General features: G+C 38.4%; 1 protein-coding gene across 16 annotated transcripts in view; it reads left to right on the forward strand.

Moving 5' to 3' along the window:
• Positions 1–1,108: 1,108 nt before the first annotated feature.
• AFDN (afadin, adherens junction formation factor) overlaps positions 1,109–19,338 on the forward strand; it is a 135,004-nt gene continuing 116,774 nt past the window's right edge. For all 16 annotated transcript variants that reach the window (XM_062572173.1, XM_062572185.1, XM_062572176.1 and 13 more), the window contains exon 1: positions 1,109–1,603. In XM_062572173.1, coding sequence (XP_062428157.1) covers positions 1,487–1,603 — 117 coding nt within the window. In that variant the 5' untranslated portion in view covers positions 1,109–1,486. The remainder of the gene's footprint in view (positions 1,604–19,338) is intronic.

Consider the following 19,338-nt stretch of genomic DNA (forward strand, 5'->3'; position numbering starts at 1 on the left):
ACTCAAAGAGTGTTTCCACTTTTCTGGGGATGCCCAATACAAAACAAATACAACTGATGAAACACTAAGGACATTTCACAGTAATTATTGCAATAGGTTAAAAAACAAAGCCCAAACCCCAAAGCTAGGCTGGACTGCAGAACCTAATGCAACAAGCAATGCCTATTATAGCCAACAGACACGTTTTGTGAGAAATCACACGTGAATTATATCTCTACAAGAGCATTAAAACATATCTGATGCTTTAATGCCATCTCAGGTTTATCTCAAGCTGCGGGAATTTATGTCAATGCATTCTTTTAAGACAATTCCTTTCATGCAACGTTCCAAAAACACTTAATAAACATTATTACACACAGCAGCGCCCTGCGAGGCAGCGAAGTATCGTTATCTCCGCTTTACGGAGAAAAGCTGAGGCAAAGCGAGGTTAAGTGACTCGCTCAAGGCCGCATGGTGAGCTAGTGGCGAAGCTTCAAAGAAACCTCGACCCGCTCCCCGGCCGCGTGTCCTGACCTCCGCCAGACGGGAGGGTGGGCTCCCACGAACACGGGGGACAGGGACAGTGCAGCCCGCCCCGGGGCGGGGAGGCTCCGGCGAGGTAACGCGGCCGCGCCGCGAGGCGGCTCTTTGTCCCCGCGGCCTCCCAACAGGCCCCACGCAGCCGCCGCGGGGCGGCTCGGCCTCCTGCTCCCGCTCGCAGATGCGGGCTCGGAAAACCCCCTCGCAGCCCGGCGGCTCCCGGCGGAACAAGTGTGTGTCCCCCTTCCCCCCGCCCGGCGGAGGACGGCGACGAGGCGGCGGCGGCACCACCTTCGCCCTCCTGCGCTGCCTCCCCGCCGCCCGGCGCTGCCGTTCCCGCGGCCTGGCCCGGGCCCGGCTGCCCCCACTCGGCGCGGGGGGCAGCGGAGGGGGCGCCGCGCCGTGCCCAGCCGCGCTGCTGCCGCCACCGCCACCGCCGCCGCTGCCCGGGCGCGGAGCGGCGCCGCAGCCGGGCGCAGGGAGGTGACGGGCGGCGGGAGCGCGCGCGCGCGCGCCGAAGGAGGGCGGGGACGCGCACAGGCCGGTGTGTGTGAGGGAGCGAGGGGAGGGCGATACTGGGGCGGGGAAAGGCGGCAGCGGCGGCGCCGCTCAGCTCAGGGCAGGCGAAAGGGGACAGACACCGCCGAGCCGGGAGACAGCGCGCCGGCCGCCGCCGCCGTTTCGGGGCATCCTTCCTCCTCCCCTTCCCCCTCCTTCTTTCTCTTCTCCCTCGCTGCCCTCCGCGGCTGATCGCTATCGGCGGCACGATCGCGGGGCGTTTCCGCGGCGCCCGCGCCCGGCAGTCACCGAAGGCAGAGCCGGCCCCTGCCCTCCTCCAGCCGGGACTGAGGGACCCCCCCGCTCCCCCTGCTGCGGCCCCGCCTCCGCCCCTCGCCCGGGGTTCGGCGGAGAGGGCCCGGCCGCGGCCCCGGCTCGGCTCCCGGCGGCGGCGGCGGGCGAGGCGAGGATGTCGGGCGGCGGCGGCGGCGGCAGCCGGGAGGAGGAGCGGCGCAAACTCGCCGACATCATCAACCACTGGAACGCGAACCGGCTGGACCTGTTCGAGATCAGCGCCCCCACCGAGGTGAGCGACCCCGGCCCGGCCCGCTCCCCCCCCCCCGCCCCGGCCCGGGCCGCCCGGAGGTGAGACACCGCGCCGGGGCCAGGCCGCGCCCGGCTCCGCCCCGCCGGCGGCCCGGCTCCCCTCCCCCACGCGGCCGGGCCCCCCCGCTCCCCCCTCCCCGCGCGGCAGCCGTTAACGCGCGGCCCCTAACGGTCGGGGGCAGCCGGTGCCCGGTGCGGGCTGCGCTCCGCTCCGCTCCTCGGCGCGCCGGGCCGGGAGGCGCTTTCTGGTCCCTTCCCCTGGCCGGAGCGGCTCGCGTGAGCGCAGGTTGCAGCGGCCGGGGAGGGAAAGGGAGAGGAAAGGGCCGGAGCGCTGCCCTCCTCCCCCGCGCCTCTGCCGCATGCACACGGCGGCCCGGCGCGGCGCGGCGAGGAGGTCGCAGCCAGGAAGCCTCCAGGGGCCGGAGGTGGCGATCGGGGGGCGGGCGAGGGGCACTACGGACACCCCTCCCTTTCCCCCAAAACGGGTTAAATCTTTTTTGCCTTTTTTTTTTTTTGGCCTCTCCGTGATCTATACAATACAGCCGAAAGGGAGCTGATAGAAGAAAAAGGTTGAAAGCGTAGGGGTGGGGTTTTTTGTTGTTGTTTTGTTTGCTCGCTTAAGTATTCAGCTGTGTGCAGGAGGCACCTCTCACAAAGCAACCTGTTTTAGTTGAGCGGCTCTCTGAGCTGCTGGTGAAATCTCCAGGGTAGCTTTCCCAGGGCGTGACGGACAGAGTGTTTTTTGGCTCGGCGTATTTGAAAACTTGGAGATTGCCAGCGTTCAGTTTAAAGTAAATATCAGGAGCAGGTTCGTAGTCCTCAGTCCACATGTTGTACCGGAAAAACACAGCGGGTAATTTCTTCCTAATAAAATGGGTGTTTCTAATGCTTGAGAGAGGCTGGATTTACTCCCCCCCCCCCCAAGAAAAAATAAAAAAAATAATAGTCAAACCACACCCTACCGCTACCCCTTGTCGTGTTCCCTTTGGCTGCTTAGTGCTGCGCGTCTGGTTTGAAAGGACGGGGGGAGGGTTGGGGAGGCAGGTTACAGCCCTGTTTGTGTGTGACAGCGCGGTCCCTGCTCGGAGGGTGGAGGCTGGTTATGTGCGTGTTCCCGGGGAAAAGGAGGAAATTCACACTTGCTCTTGGCCTGGCCCTAATTCTAGTTGTTGATTAACAGAAGCCTCTGAAAAAATAACGCTGGATCACTATTAGATCTTAGTCCTGCTTTATCACCCAGGTAGTGACTGCTAGGGCAGCCACGAAAAAAATCTTGACTGCATTTGTAAGAATTTTCAGCCACAGCTGAAAATAACAACAGCTTGAAAATAAGTATTTGGGGCATTTTTCGTTCTGCTTGTTGCAAACTGTCCCTCGAGGTGTGAAGATGAGAGTTCTGCGAAATTTCTTATAACTTGCAATATTTATTATAATTCCAGCTTCTTGCTGGAATGGATAGTTACCACTGTCATTGCTATCTGACAGTCACTTATTCAAAAAAAAAAAAAAAAAAAAAAAAAAGTGGGCAGGTGCTGGTGTAAGGGAGGCCTGGTGATTGTTTTGGGGAACATAATAGATTGTCTTTCTGGAATTCCTGGAATTTTTGATTAATGTATTTGTTTTTTTCCAAAATACTCCGACCTGTTTTCTTCATGACAAGTTTTACTTCTGTAGTTTTGTTAATGATAAGTAGTTTAAGAAATATTACCATTTTTAGGTCAGCCTTATGCATCTGTCATAATTTACTAGACCTTGCACGAAAGCTGCCTGCCTCATTATAATCATTATGGAAAGAAATAACAATTTTGCTTGCATTACCTCCGCACTTGTATAGTTTAAGCTTCTGAACCTGCATAAGGAGCATAGTTATTGCTGTCAATGGTGACATTTATTTCATTTGAACTACTGATAGTAAAAATTAAGTGCATGCATATCTCTTTGAGAGTTTGAACTTTTTAGACTACTAGTTCTAAAATTCCGGATAAGATTGAGCTTGTGTTATAGCAAACTGACAGTAGGTAGCAGTTTTGCAGTTGAAATGTATTTTTCCTTACAGATAATTACAAATATAAATATTTATTTTTTCCTCATCTGTGTCCTCATCAACGTTATCCTGAGCTGACGAAAATTTGGCAATATTTTTAACCCAGATTAGGCGATTCATAGCAGACTTTTATTTTGGCTGATAAATAGCCCACTTTACTAGACTGGTTGAAAGCTGATAGTTTTTTGATGTTTTCCATACTTTTCCCTGTTCAGCTTGGACATAAGGCATGCTTTATTTCTTGTATTTATTATTTATTTATTTTATTTACTCAAGAATATGTGGGATTGAAGCATCATGCTGTAACTTGGGTAAGGCTTTTGGTTGGGTATACTTGAGTCTGATCCTGTTGGACTAGTTTAAAGTGTTCATATGTAGCAGTTGGTATCCTGGGTTAATTTTTCAGTGAGGATGTGCCCATACTGCAAGCTGTCAACCAAGAATGTTTGTTTGTATTTATCATTCATATTGAGAATATTGAGATTTGATGCTTTATAATGATTCTCCAGGCGTTCTGTCAGTGTGAGTAATCTGGTTTAGGGAATTTTTGCCTTGTAATTTTCCTACATATTGAATAGGCATTTTCAGAGGACCTTTTTGCTTCCGTAGTGGTAGAGTCAAAGGCAAATGTGTGCATTCAAAAAAAGCAAAGAAAAGTGAAGTCTCATGTAGAGTGACCAGAGTTCTGAAAGTTTAGCTCAAGCAATGACAATGAAAGGTATCACAACCTACTGGTGTACCTAAATGTTAATTTGAAAGATCTAATTCTTTGGTATGACGGAATTGCTCAGTTCTTAAATCCGTTGAGTCCTTATCACTTTAGTGGAGAATGTAAAATGTGATTTGGTTTTGAAGTATAGAGTAGGATATTTTTGAAACTAATTCATTTATTCATGTATTTCTTTTTTTCAGAGAAGTGCTTCATTAAATAAATGAACTTGATTCATATTAATATATCATTTTGTAGACTAGTCTTAAGGGTTTAGATATCCACTTTTCTGTTTGTTTCTTTTGAGAGTTAGGCATCAGTCATTTTTTTTTAAAGTACATTGCGTGTATGGTATGGAAAACAAAGAACCTTGGGTAGGACATATTATTGAGTTCTATTACTAATTTTCTCCTAGGTTGTTGTATGATATGAATAGAAGTAATTCAGTACTACTTCCCCTCTACTCTCTATTTTGCTAAGGAGCTTTGTATTCTGTGGTTGAAATGAGGTATTTTTTCTGTATTTCGTATGAGGAAAATTGAAGACTACTTGGGGCTGGAGGGGTTCATGTCTTAATCCGCTTAAGTTTTCACTGGAAGCATGTATGGACTCCTGCTTGAGAGCACCGTAGTGATTTTAATGTTGTAGATATTCAGCTATTTTTCTCAGCTTTTTTTCTGAGAAATCTGCTAATTGCTTGCATTATTTTCATTTTGAAATTTTTTCTTTTAGAGAAACTAGCTGAGAGAAGCTCTGTGTAGCTTAGAAATGAATGAAATGAAAAGTTTTTGTTATTCAGTTCTAGCTGCTAATACCAGTTTAATGATTTCAGGAGCGATGCTAAGTACAGACCTTTGCTAAATAACTTTATAATGCAGAGACTAATTTGAACTTCATTAAAATAAGCTTTACTATCTCTGCTTTAAATGATTAGGCAGCTACCTGCTTTAGGAAGTCTAAAGGAAATATAGCAGGTTTTTGGAACGTGTGGGCTGAATCATGTTTTTGTTGATAAATCAACAGTTAAATTCAAAATGAAATGATATGTTTATCCTTTTCTTTAAATGTTTCCACCTTTCCATTCTCTTTTTCCCTCAACTCATCAAATTAATGATTTGATAACAAGCGCTTAGTGTTGTTCAAAAGCTTGTGTAAGAAATCATTTGCACTTAGACACTTTTACTTTTTTTTTAATGAAAGTGCTTACTGGAGTGAAGTGATTGTATAGAATAACTGGTGTGCGAGTTTAGGAGGGGAGTGAGGAAAGCAAAGTCACTGTAAACTAATGCATTTATCACTGTCAGATAGGATAAATACAAATCCTCTTGAAAATATTTGAGATCTGTTGGTTTAAGGAGCCATACATGAGCTAGACATTATAATTATTGTTGATGACAGCATACAGTTCCAAAGTACTGTGTTGTGTTTCAGTGTGATAAGTAGATATGAGAGGAGGAGAAGCACTATATTTTTCAAAACGTTGGTTGTGGATTAACAATAGGTACTGAGTTACGTTTCATTTTTTGAGAAAGACTTTTTAGAACAATTTTTTTTTTAATAATTGCCTACGGGTTTGGGGATTGTTGTCAAATACATTGATCTGTTGTAGTTTTGTTTTCCAGGGGAGAAAGCTTTTCTAAATTGCTCTAATTTACCTGTGTTTTAATAAAAGCAGTAAAGTATAATCAAAAAGCTTAGAGAAATAACATGCTTTGTGTTAAGAGTAACATCTAATATAGTATTTAAATGGCCATTTGAAAAAAAAAAAAAACTAAATGGGGGATTTGGAAGCGATTTTTGGCTGTTAGATGATGACTCTTTACCTGAAAATATCAACTTGTGTAAACTTAGCAGCAATATACTAGGAATAAATGTTCAGAATGTTTTTTATTTTGGGGGGGGGTGCTGATCCCCCCCTACACCTTCTGGTGCTATACTTTTTGTCTAGTCAGTATGTATTGTGATATCCATTACAGGCTTAAAATAAATTGTTGATTTGTATTTAAGGGAAGAGTTACACAGCACCCTGGATAGCATAGGATATTTTAAAGTTGCTGCGATTTTTATTTAGTCTTTAGGTTCAGATCTGATTGATTTCCTTAAGTGCTGCAAATAATTTTCATTGTATGGGTGACTGACATGCATATGCGACATGAGTTGATAGTCTTTTCAAAGTATTTGTGCAAGCAGATTACTTAAATGCATTCAAATCACTACGTTCCAAATCTTCGGGAGTTTAAAAACCCTTCAGATTCATATATACAAGGTGTTCTCTTATATGCTTCTAAAAATCTGGCTGTGAGAGGTTTAAAAGGTCTCGTCTTTTAAAATTGTAATTATCAGTTAGGATGCCTATTGCATTATGGGTGATATTAGTAGGGGGAGGTGTAAGTCCGGAGCTTAGTAAACATCATATGAATGGTAAAAACACTTGTGCTTTCTTCACGCTTTGTATGCCACAGCTTTCAGTAGTTTTAACTAGTGCAACTCTACAAACAGTATAGGCATCAAAAAAGCTAATGGTTGTATCTTAGAATACTGTTTTTAAGTGTACCAAACCTATGGTAAAGAAAATATATTCACTTTGCAACAAATATTTAAGCTAATGTTTAGAAGGTCTGGAAGGATGTCTTGGCATCTTAAAGGAGCCTGAACTTTATAGTAAAAGGAATATTTTTCCCATAATTACTATCACTAAATAGTTGCATTTAAAGAGATAGTAAAAACATTGAAGCATTAGTTGTAGGTTACTGATTTTTAACTTCAGCTAACTGAACCTGTTGACTTCCGGTTCTGCATTAAAATGGTCAGAGAAAAAAAAGTCCTAGATCTGACTCTGGCTGTTTGCATTAAAAGAACTCTTTATTTGGAGACCAGCTTTGCATTAACTGAGAAGAGACTAGTCTGTCTTTATAAATGAGATAAAATTCCTGCTATCTACAGAGCAATAGTAAGTTTGAATTAAGATCTTGACCATATTCTATAGACAATATAGCGGCATGAAAATAATCTTCTAGGCAGAAGCTTTTATTTATTTATTTATTTATTGCTTTTAATATTCCTTATATAAGTTACTATTTGAGATAGTGGCTAATTAGGTCTGTATGATTCAGACATACTGACTTTAAGAATTCCCTCCCAATGCGTCAGTCTTGTCCCCTGACTAAAGTGTCATTGACAAGCATTATTTTTCAGATGAAAAAACTTGCCTCCTCTGGAAATGTTAGGGATTTACTTTGTTACCATAAGTGTGCTTTTTTTGGATAAAACTATTCCTCTTTCAGGCATGCTAAAACAAAATAAATGGAATACGCTTTTATAAGATTTTTGTGGATAACTTTGCTCTATAACTCATAAAAAAATTACTTTTATTCATAAGAAATGTTAATCTAAGTGGAGTAAGAAGATCTAAAACTTCCAAACAGACCCTAGCTGGAAGGTGTCAAGAGTTGAAATGAGCTGGTGTTTGTAATAAGGATATAGATCACAAGAAAAGCTTTCTGAATTTATCTTTGGGTCAGTGTTTCTTTGAAAAGTTTCTTTGAGTATAAATGAAGGGAAATAGATAATGGCTAACCAAAATTCAGAGTGCTACATGAAGAATAAATTCAGATTTTGGCCAGGGACTCTATTGAAAGTGGAACAGGAAACTACAGTATGAAGTAATAAACTGAATGTTACAATAAATTAAGTTGAATTTAGCAGATATTCCAGATAAGTAATGGAGTAGTTGCTCTTTATTTATTTTTTTTCCAGAATGTTGAATTTCATACTAATGGAAACCTCTTTTGAAGTATATTTAAATAAAACACTTCTTGGATAATTTTGGATTTCTGAGGGTTTTTGGCTAGGAAAAATGTTTATGCAGAAAACACATTTTGAATGATACTCACTTTAGTGAGTAAGGATGTATGGGATTTTACTTCTGGCTTAAGAAAAGATTAGAGCCTATTAATTTCTGCTGTTAAGACTGTTGTGTTGATTTTAGCGATCTTTCTTCCTTGCAACATAACTTTGTATTAAAAAATTATTTGTTAATAGTAAAATGCAATAAAGTTTTAGGAGGCTATTTTGTTAACTAGATGTAAGATATCAACATATGAATTAGTTCAGTATCTTATAAATAACGTATTCAGAGAATAAATTATGTTTGTTAAGTAGTTGAGATGAAGCTAAATGGACAATACCTGTTTCGTTATACCTAGCTTATAGTAGAGTTAAGAACTGCAATATAAACAATCAGTTTGGGCTTTCTGCTCTATAGTTTTGTATATTAAGCACCAGAACAATAAATAAAGTTGAGCACACACTGGAAGTTTTATGAGGTTTGTGTAAAAGTAGAGCAGGATACATTTCTCTTGCTGAATGAAGTAACCTCAGAGGTGAAAAAGCTCAAGGATCATTGTTTTTTTTCTGACTTTCGGGTTTCTTTTGCTTTATTTTCTCCATTTGTTCATTTTCTCATCTCTTTCCTTCCTTTCTCCTTGTTTTCAGGGAAGGAAATGCAAACTTACCTGATTTGCACCCAGTCACTCCCTTTATTTTTATTATTTGCTATATGGTCAAGAATATGATTATTGTTGGCACTGTAAATCTTATTTTCAATTAACTTCAGAATTTTTATTGTTAAGTACCCCCTGTAAAGTGTTCATACCTTTGTTGCTTTATATTCTCTGTAGTCAAGGTATGTATCATAGCCAACTCTGTCTTAGCTTATTGTTACAAATATGGGGCCTTAGACATATTCTTTAGCTAAATTTTTTTTCTTTATATGAATGCTATCAGGACAAACCAAACTAGGTATTTGGTAATTTTTTTGTATATGTGTGTGACTTGGCTCGTAATTCTAATTGCCAGTCTAAACACTATGCAGATTTTTTTTCTCTTCATCTTTGTTTGTGGACAAAATACTTTCTGTTTTTCTCTAACTGTGCCTTTCCAGAAATGTAATAGTCCAAGATAAAGGCAGGAGATAACAGAGATGAAAGTCTTGTTTCTATTGGTTAAAAAGTTCAGGCCTAGCAGTAGCATTTAAATCATCTTCTTGGACTGTATGATGTTTTGTGAACTTCTGCAAGAAGAGGTAAATGTCACAGCATAACTTTATACAGTAGAAGTTTTTTTTTTTTTTTGATGATTGATTGCTCTCAATCATTAAATCACAGCTCTGCCTTTCACTGCTGTCTAATTTGGTTCTCTGCTAAGCTTAAAAATATCTCTGACATGAAGTCCAATCTTACTTGCTTCTTTCTTTCAGTACTCACCATGGGCTATGGATACCTTACTGTTTTAGGTGACTTTTGCTTTTTCTTTTCTAGAACTACTTTATTTCCTTGTGTGTTCAACTGTAAGTCCTTTGCTCAACTTTTTTACATCATGTTGTAGACCAGATATTCTCGCTAGGTGACCAGTCCAGTGGTAACACCTTCATTCTTGTCTCCTTACGAAGAGCGCCTTCTGTCTAGATACTGCTTGCTTCATTTCTCTTCACCTGGAGCAAGACAAGGTTCTTTATTGACCCGATCTGTCTTTGACAGCTTTGGGGTGGATTAGTAATAACTTCTAGAAATGTCTTTAGACTTTGAGCTGAAAGCCTGGACTTCCAACCCCCTCCACAAACAACAACAAAACACCCCCAAACAAACAACCAAACAAAAAAGCCACCTCAGCCTGGGATTTTGGTCTAGAAGACCACAGCTGTCCACAACATGTTACTTGTAACTGCAAATGTGACACCAGGAAATGCAAGTAACACTGTAACACATCTACATCTATTCCAAACCTTGATTATTTTCTTCATATAAATAGAGGAGTCTGGTAATAGAATTTTTGACCATACAGTTAAAGATTGTGTGTAGTCTTCTTGCATAAGCTTGTCCATCTCATCTGTTCCAGTCATATTTCTCTGAAGAACAGAAATTATAAATAATAAATTTTGCAAGTGGTCTTTTTTTTTTAAAAAAATGAAGTTTGGCATATCTTAATAATTATCAAAGTGTTCCTAATTTTACTCATGTATTTTAAGACTAGAAGGTACACTAGATCTGAAAAAATAGTTGAAAGTTACTGTGGTAAATCTTTCATCACATTTGAAAACATTCTGGTTTTGAATGTAATTGGAGTTCCTGTTTCAATATATGACTCCTTATGCCAAATTAACTCTTACATAAATATTTTAGAATAGGTTTTGTGAAATACTTCATTAGTAGCTATAGAATGCTACTAGGCTAAAACCAAAATGATGTGTGTTAATAGCTTCAATTTTTTTGTTTGTTTTTATTTTTCTATTACACTGTTGTAACTAGAACTAAGAAATATGAAAGCTCTAGCAATAGCTTACTACGTAGTACTAGTTTTACAGTTTGGTGAACTGCTTTAAAGTTTGCCTTTGAGAATTCAATATCCTAGGGCATGGCTGAATTTCTGATCTTCTCTGTGGTGAAAGCACCTTTGTAACAGGAAAAAGTGAAAGAGTCGTCTGTTAGCCAAATATTGTTGCCAAAGTATGTTGCCCGTAGCAGTATCTATCAACTAAAGTTTCACTACCTTGATTATTTTTTTTAAGGAATCCCAGTGATTTGTTTAGTATAGCTTTCCCTTTGTCACATGAATTGCCTTTTGTATGCATGCCCATGTTTAGATATTTTTCTCACAGGGAAATACAGATCTTACTTGCAGTGTCATGCTTATTGTATGTGATCATTGTATTGCTTGCAAAACCCACCGGAAGATCAGAATGGCACTTCTGAATGAAGATTAGCAGCTTTTGCACACTCTACTGTTGGGCAGAACAGTTCAAAAAACAGAGAACAGCCCCCAAACCCCAAATGACTCAAAAAGACTTTTCTTACCTCTTTCTTCCCAGAAACTACTTTACTTTGAGCAACAGATCAGTTTGATCTCAAAAGAAGACCCTTTATCTATTTTGTTGTTTTTACTAAAATTAAAAAAAAATTGAGTTTCTTTACTTCAAAAACATCACTGTAGTACTGACTGTGATGCAGTTTCCTGCTGGAAAGGAAGAGGTTTATGTGGAAATAGATGAAGTTGTGCCAAGTTGTGCTTTGGAAAGCTTTGCAGAACTTACCTGTCTGATATAAATTAATTGATTAAAATGATGTTTGTAATACAATTTCTGATATATTGAGAAATCTGTCTTGCATTCATCTTTCAATTACACTTCAAAACTATTTACTGTATCTGTATCGTATCCAGACATTGCATGCTTGTCATAGAATTTTTTTTTTTTTGTTTTTGCTTTGGAAATATGTGAGTTGCTCCCATTTCAAGTTACAATTTTACTTAACATGATTACTGTTTATTCTCATTGTGGACAGAATAAAATTTTGAGAAGAGTTCTTTAATACCTATTGTATTTATGGAGAATATTCAAAGACTAGGATAGATGGTTTTCATATTTGGAAAAGAAAAAATTGATTTGTGATGAGCGATTTAGAAAGACAGTGCTTACTAATGAAAACATCGCTCCATTCTGATAATTGTTTTGGTGTATTGTCTATTACGTAAGGTGTTTGCTGTATAGTGAGGAAACTCAGAAACGGAATTACTTTTTTTTTTTTTTTTTGCATGTTATGATCTAATCTTTTGCTTTGAAGTCTTAAGCCAAACAAGTGTTTCCTTTTTTAAAAATTGAGGAATGCTGTAAAAAAGCCTTTCCCTGTTTTGTGTTGGAGATATATTCGTATACTTGTGGTATACGAGTCTCCAGAAGTACTGAAATTATATCTACTATTAACAGTGTTTTTGTTGTTGTCAACAAGGACAATTTCAATAAATTTGAAATTATGCCTTTAGAAACTGCTCATACCTGTAATGAACTTTCCTGGCAAATAAGGATTGCTATGCAGCCTACAAAAAGATTATAGTGATGAAATAATACTGTGCTCTGAGTATCGGCATGTTCATGGAAGCCTTTAAAAGCATCTAAAACCCTAAGTCCAAGTGAAAAAACTTAAGCTCTCACTAAGAATTCAAGATATGAACTTGATTTGCACACTCTCTCAGGTGTTTTAGTCTCTTAATGGGAAAAATGTGGAAGAGGCAAACTATAGGCTGTATTCCAAAACCTTTGTCAAGATTTACAATAGAAAATCTGTTTTTCTATTACCTCCTGATTTCTGACTGGACATATGTAGCTTTTTTACTAAAGTTGGCCTATAAGGTAGGATCTTTGATCACAGTATGGTTTTCAGATGACCTGAAATATGATCTTTTCCATATCATGAAGTTTGCTTATATTCTGGTAAAATTTTCCTAAGAAGTAATCAAGAAAATCTTCAGAATTATTTAATACTTAAGATACTAACATCCTATTGTTAAAGAAGATACTAACTCTTTTTGTTTGGAAGTAAATTGTTTGCCATCTGTATCAAATTTCACAATATTTTGCTATCACACTTCACTTTCTCACCTGTATGAAGCTTAATGTGAATATGGGAAGTGAGTGCATTAAATTTATGAGAGGTTAGCCTAATTTGAAAGTATTGGCTACCTTTAAAATAATCTATATTCGTCTTCTGTGATGAACGTCAGGACAAAATTTGAAGAGCATCGTATCAGCACCAAGCTATCATGTACTGAAGCAAAGCATTGCACAGCACTCTGGTAATGGAAGACTAAAGTTTGTAAAGGCCTGCAGAAACTCAGCACTTACCTTAAGTGTCTGTCTTATCTTCAGCATTCCATATTTGTTTCCAGCTCTCTGAGCTTCCTTGTATGCACGAATACTCATAAATATCTGTGTATATCATTATAAATGCATTGATTTAGCTCTGTAAATAAAGCTGTGTATGTGGAGGCCTTTTTTTCTGTATTCCTCTCTTACCCTGTGCAACCTCCCCCTCCCCTTGAACAAACAAGAACTCCCACAGCCCTAACCAGACACCATTCTTCTATTTAGAGTGGAAAAATACCATTTACAACAGCCTTCAGATGCTTGCATCCTGCAATGTAGACTTCAGAAAGACCCCAGGAATGTGGCTTGTGATTATGCAGCTTTGTCGATAGCTTCCAGAGAGGTTACTGAACAGGCACATTCTAGCACGTGCTGTGTACTTTGGAATTTGGAACGGTTGAACTGTTGCAGTCAGGCCTGTTATAACCAGCTAGTCTGATATTAGTTATTATTACTGATATTAGTTTGCTGCTGTTAGCACTGCAACAACAGTGATTTCTTCCGAGGGAGAGGGGGAAGAAAGCGTTTCTTTTTTTCTTTTTTCTTTTTTTCCTGGTTACATTACTATAGACATGGATACATTTTTCTCGTTTTGGGGAAGATTTCCTCCTCCTAATCTGCTTTCAGTTTGTTGCATGCTGTCTGTTGTGGGCATCCGCTAGATTGTAACAGAATGAGTTTTCTGTATTAGCCTTGCACTGAATCCTCAGCAGCAGAGACGAGAACAAAAAAGGTCTTACCCATGTACGCATTGTAACAAAGGAAAAATTCCTTCCTAACTACTTCAGAGATAATTAGGATGGTACTCTCAACAAGTAGACTAGAGATAGTTGTAGTAAAATCCTGAGGTTTTTCTTTGTTTTTTATTTTTATTTTTATTTATTCATTTTATGGTGCAGAATGGCCAAGGCAATTGCTTTGATCCATGGTACATATGACTTTCCCAGTTTCAACTCCTTTTCTTCCACAGTAATGCCATGACAGTTTCAAATACAGTAGTTTATTCCTCTGCTAAGTGTTACTGTGGATTACATTTTCAGAAGAAGCCTGCAAGTAGACTGAAATATCAGAAGATTTCTGATGCCTTGATACTCTAGTGTTTCTGAAATAAAACACCAACGAGCACCATTTGTAGTATGGTTGATAGGTGCTGAACTGATTTGAAACCTTTTTCAACTTCTGCAGCAAAGGAGGGTGAATAGTTTCATATGTACATACGTTGTTTTCTAGCTACTTCTCCTTTATCTACCTCTCAGAACTTTTGAGGTACTAAAAGAAAGCTGGTAGTGTTCGCCTTTTTCTTTCTGTCATTGTCAGCTGACTGCCATAATGTCACTTGTTTTCTGTGACTCTGAGCTGTTTATTGGTGACAGTTAAAGGCAGTGATGGATTTTCCTGCTGCTGTTTAGCAGTTGCTTTGGACTAATTATTTTCACTTTTACAGCAACCCAGAGGTACTGAAGAATAGCAGTTAAGCTTGTATGCTTAACTGTGGATTAACTATGTGCTTAACTATGCTTACTGTGGATTCAAAAAAATTTGGCCTGTACTTTCTCTGTTTTCTCCCCCTATCCACAGTGTCCAAATGACTTAAACGGTGTTAAATGATGACAGCATTTTAATTAGGGCTTTATTTGTTTCAGAAGTTCCTTTTCATATTTATATATGTGAAATCTAACTCAAATGAGAAATTCTAGGCAAGCTTAGTTTCTGCTAAACTTGCGTCTTTTATTGGGAAAAGCTACTTACTTGCTATACGTAAATAGGCGTTTCTGTCTTGTTGCGCTTTCATGTTTATATATGCCAGCAGACTGTAGTCTGCTTCTTTCCTTATATTTACTAATGATTAAAACAGTTCTGTAGGTAGAATATATATGATACAATTTCTCATTATATAAAGGAGTGTCTGTCATTCATAAGCTTAAGCAGTCCATCAAAAATGTTTGCAAACCAGTATTACTGAGTTTTTGCTTAGAGTGCTTCTGAAAGATGCTTTTGAACAAGATGTGATTATTTAGATCATACTTATATTCTACTTGTATGTAGTTACTGCCTCTTCCTAAACTTTGTCTTGTGTTCATTTAAAGGATGTCTAGCATTTTCACTTCATTATAATGTCTAGAGGACCATGGGATAGGAAAAAAAATGGTTCAAATATATGAAGTTAGGTGTTCAAAGTCATGTGGTGAGCTTGGTTAGTACAGAGGCAGCAGTCTGGCAGAAGCCAGACTTTTATGGATGTTTGTTGTTCACCAAGTTAGGCTAGTTCGAGATTTCACCTTAGGATATATAGCAAAAAAATGTTATTCACAGTTTGTATCTAAATGCCTCCCTCCAATGCACAGATAAATCTTCAATAAGCTGATTTGTATTCAGATTTATAGTACAGCTTGAATGTTGTTTTTCTCCCTTTCAGTAGCTGCATACAGTGACAAATAGGCTATCTTCACAGAAAACTGAAATCACTTTATCTTTGATTTGCTTTTCTGTTTCAAAAATACTTAAATAGGAACTCCATGTGGAACTACCTCATTGAGGTAAATGGGAAGTGTCAGTCCTTGAACTTCCTGAAAAATTTTTCTTCTCTAAATGTATAACCATTTTTCAAAACTTTCTAGTATTCAGACTACTAGAAATGTCATTATAAACAGTTTTAATTTTTACGGGTATATTTGTTTTATTAACATTCTTGACATGGCACTGAACCCGAAAAAATTCAAGATCTTCAAGTACTTTGTAATAAAAAAACAGAAAGACCTTCCTAAACTACTTAAACTTCCTAATCTTAAGGAATACATACTTCTTACTGTGGGTAGTAATAAAAGATCTTGCACAGATAGTATGGTTTTAAGTAAAAATTTAAGATTTTTTTTTTAAAATCTATATTGTACAGATAAGCCTGCAAAAGTTGACAATCTGCATACATATGGAAAAACAGCAGTAGTGAGCATACACATCACATGGGAGAGATTACTAATTAAACAAGAGAAAAAGAGGCAAGAAATGCTTTATAATTTTAAAACCACTTCTATATATTTTCTGTATTTTTTCTTTGCTTCTTGACATACATTTTTAAGGTGATTTTTTTCCATATTCTTGTGACATCCTGCCTCAGTAATGAGAAGATAGAGTTGTCTTTAGGTGAATCTTTCAGCTACAGTAATCCTGGCTTGCTGCTAGGATTGTTTGGATACTATCACCAATTAAAGCCTAAATTGTTTCATGGTGAGTCAGAAGATACTTGAAGTTTTGCATGGTTCTATCACTTATGCCTACATTAACTATGTTCTGATATGTGAATAAGCCCAACCAAGTTACTAAATGCTTTTGTAATCTGAGACTATTTAAACTTGAAATACTCTTGTTCATGGTTAATCATCTGCATTAATGTTTGTATTGTAGCTTGTCCTTGGTCTGTGTGCCACTGAAATGACATCTCTTTGATAAGAATAAAAATAGAGTTATTTAATACAACTGTATTTCAGAGCAAGAAAATGCTTGAAAGTAAGCAGTAGGTTGTTGTTCTGGTTGTATTTTATAATGTAGCAATGACAAATGAAAGGTGGGAATTATTTAGATGCCAGGGTATAAACTAAATGTACAAGTCACATAACTGACTGCAGAGTGACCTACTGGGAAGAAACGAACCACTTATGAGAACAGGAATTCATGCAAAATAGCATTGGCAAACACATCTTTCTGGTGACTCCCAGTTAATTTGGCTGCAGAGTCCAGTTCCGTTAATCTGTGCTACATGATAAAAACAGTAATTAATTAGCATTCATCTAGTAGAAATGCTTAAAATACAGCAAATTGGCACTAGTTTTAACATAATGCCTTTGGTAATGAAATATGCTATTTGAAGAGAGAAGTTATCTCTTTAAAAGGGTAGATTTTCCCCTACAGAGTTTCTTTTCTGATTTTGGAAATGATTGTCATTTTGTTACTGTACATTTTAAAAAAATATGGTTCTTCCTATATATATCTGTGACAGATTATAGAAAATTTAAATGCTGAAAATTACAAAATAAAATTGACTCAATAGGTTAAAATGTATAGATTGTATTTTAATACTGAGTAGTATTTCAAAATATTTATGTTAATAGGTTTGGAATTTTTTAAATAGTGAACAACTTTTAGTGACAAACAAATTTTCTTTTGCTTTTTTTTTTTAAATGAAAATGTATCTGGCCTGGATTTGACTGCTGTTTAAAAACTGTTCTTTGTGATCACTTTTTTTTTTTCCTCTTGGAACAAACATGAAAACTTTTATTGCTTTGTCATGCAAACTTTACTGATGATGAAGAGTGGGCAGTCTTCGAGGCAGGGAGAATCTGTGTGTCTAAACTCAGTATTTCTTGATCATAGCTTAGCAAAAAGAATAGGTTGTGCAATTATTCTTTCTGGCTCTGGTGTTGGAAACTGATCAGTCTGACTTGATTGGTATGGATCTGTCCAAACAGGACAGCTTGCAGAATGGAGACCTATCTCCTTAGAGAGAAAAATGGACTTACTCCTTTTGGTGTCCTGCACAACATCTAGGGAAAAAAAGGCGGGGAGGGGAATTTCTTTTTCCATTTCTGTTTGGCTTTGTTTTCCTTTAGCAATTTGAGATGTTAGCCAGCTTAGAATTTCTGTCTGAAGTCCTTGTACAGGTGATATCATTGGAGACTAACAGCTTGAGAGGGAAGAATTTTTATAGTTGGCCAAGACTTTATTATAGTTTGGTTATCTCTCTCAATTTAGAGAGGCCCAAATGTGTTTTTTAATGTATGGCAATTTGAGTTTAGCAATCAAAAATGTGATTGCTTTCCTCTAGAATTAGTCAAGCTTTAATTTCTTTTTTTTCCTACTGTATTTTGATTGATTAAAAAAATTGCTGAACCATAACTTTTAGGGGCAAAAAACATATGCTGTCTCTTGTATATGCATTTAAAAGGTATGAGTCAAAAAGATAAACAACCCTTCTTTTCTTTGCATGTGACATCAAAAAACTCAAAGCCAGTTTTCCTAGTTCTTCCGTGCTCAGGTAGTTTAATTACTTAAGATAAAGCTTCCCTTTTTTGCATTAAATCATTTACAAAGAAACACAAATTCCTTTATTGTGCTAATTATACATATGCTGTCTGTATTGAGATTTTCAAACTTCTAGCAATGAGGACCACTTTTTTGTGTTACAGAAAAGGAGAAACCAGCCCATGTGAGTTTGTGGACATAAATGTTTTTCGGTGATTGATAACCTGACAAATAAGTACCAAGTGGGCAAGTTGCTCATAAGACAGTAAGGTGATCCAAATGTTAAAGGCTGCGTCAGTGAGGTACAACTTACGCTGTTCTTTGTGAATAAGAAGTGCTGTTGACAACTCAAGATATATAGGTTACAATTTGGAAACAACTGTTCAGAATAGCTCATTATTGGCAGGAATAGCTTATTACTGCCAGATACATAAATACCATGTAGGTTTTACAATGAATTATTGCTAGTCTAGTACTCTATGCAAGGATAGATATTTGCTTGAGTTTTTTTGTAATCATGAAGTTACTTACAATGACTATGAAGAATCTGTGGATTCCAGACTTGTATCTTTTAAACAGTATGATAGAGCTATGATTATATAGTGGCTTGTAGAAAATAATACTGTGACTTCTTTTTAATGGTTATAGGCACAATTATGTATTTAAAAAGTTGTATGAGTTAAATTATGTTTATAAAATCTGGTATCTCTTCTGCAAATTAAAGGAGAGGTTTAAAGTTGACTTGGTTGTCTAGTATTTTGAGTTTGCTAAGGTCAGCCATAAGTGCATTTCTTTCCTTAAAATAAAACTATTGCCTTCTTTCCTAATTATTTTTGCTGGTTTCTCCTCAACACATTTCTTTTAGGAAAAAAGCGCACATCAGGAAGGCTGATCTTCCAGCTGCTGTGTGTGTGTGTGTTTTTTCGTTTCATCTTGCTTTTTTTTTTTGTTTGTTTGCAAGAAACCATGAAACCAAGAGGCTTTTTTTAGTGTCTGAAGTTCAGATACTGTCTTCCCTCCTGTCTTCCCTTCCTTTACTCCAAATACGTACTTGGAAGTGGGCCCACTTGGAAGTGGCCATCAATGTGACTGGACTAGTGTATTTCTTCTGTCTTCTTATGATTACTCATTTGTCTTGCTCTGCCTCGCTTTTCCATTGTTCCTCTTCTCTTTGTTTTCTTCATCTGCCCTGTTGCTTTGTGGTGTTATCCCTCAGAATCAAACTGTGTTGTTGTTGCTCTTCAGGATGCG

This window comes from Rhea pennata, chromosome 3 (genome assembly GCF_028389875.1).
Source record: "Rhea pennata isolate bPtePen1 chromosome 3, bPtePen1.pri, whole genome shotgun sequence".
In the NCBI taxonomy this organism is placed as follows: domain Eukaryota; kingdom Metazoa; phylum Chordata; class Aves; order Rheiformes; family Rheidae; genus Rhea; species Rhea pennata.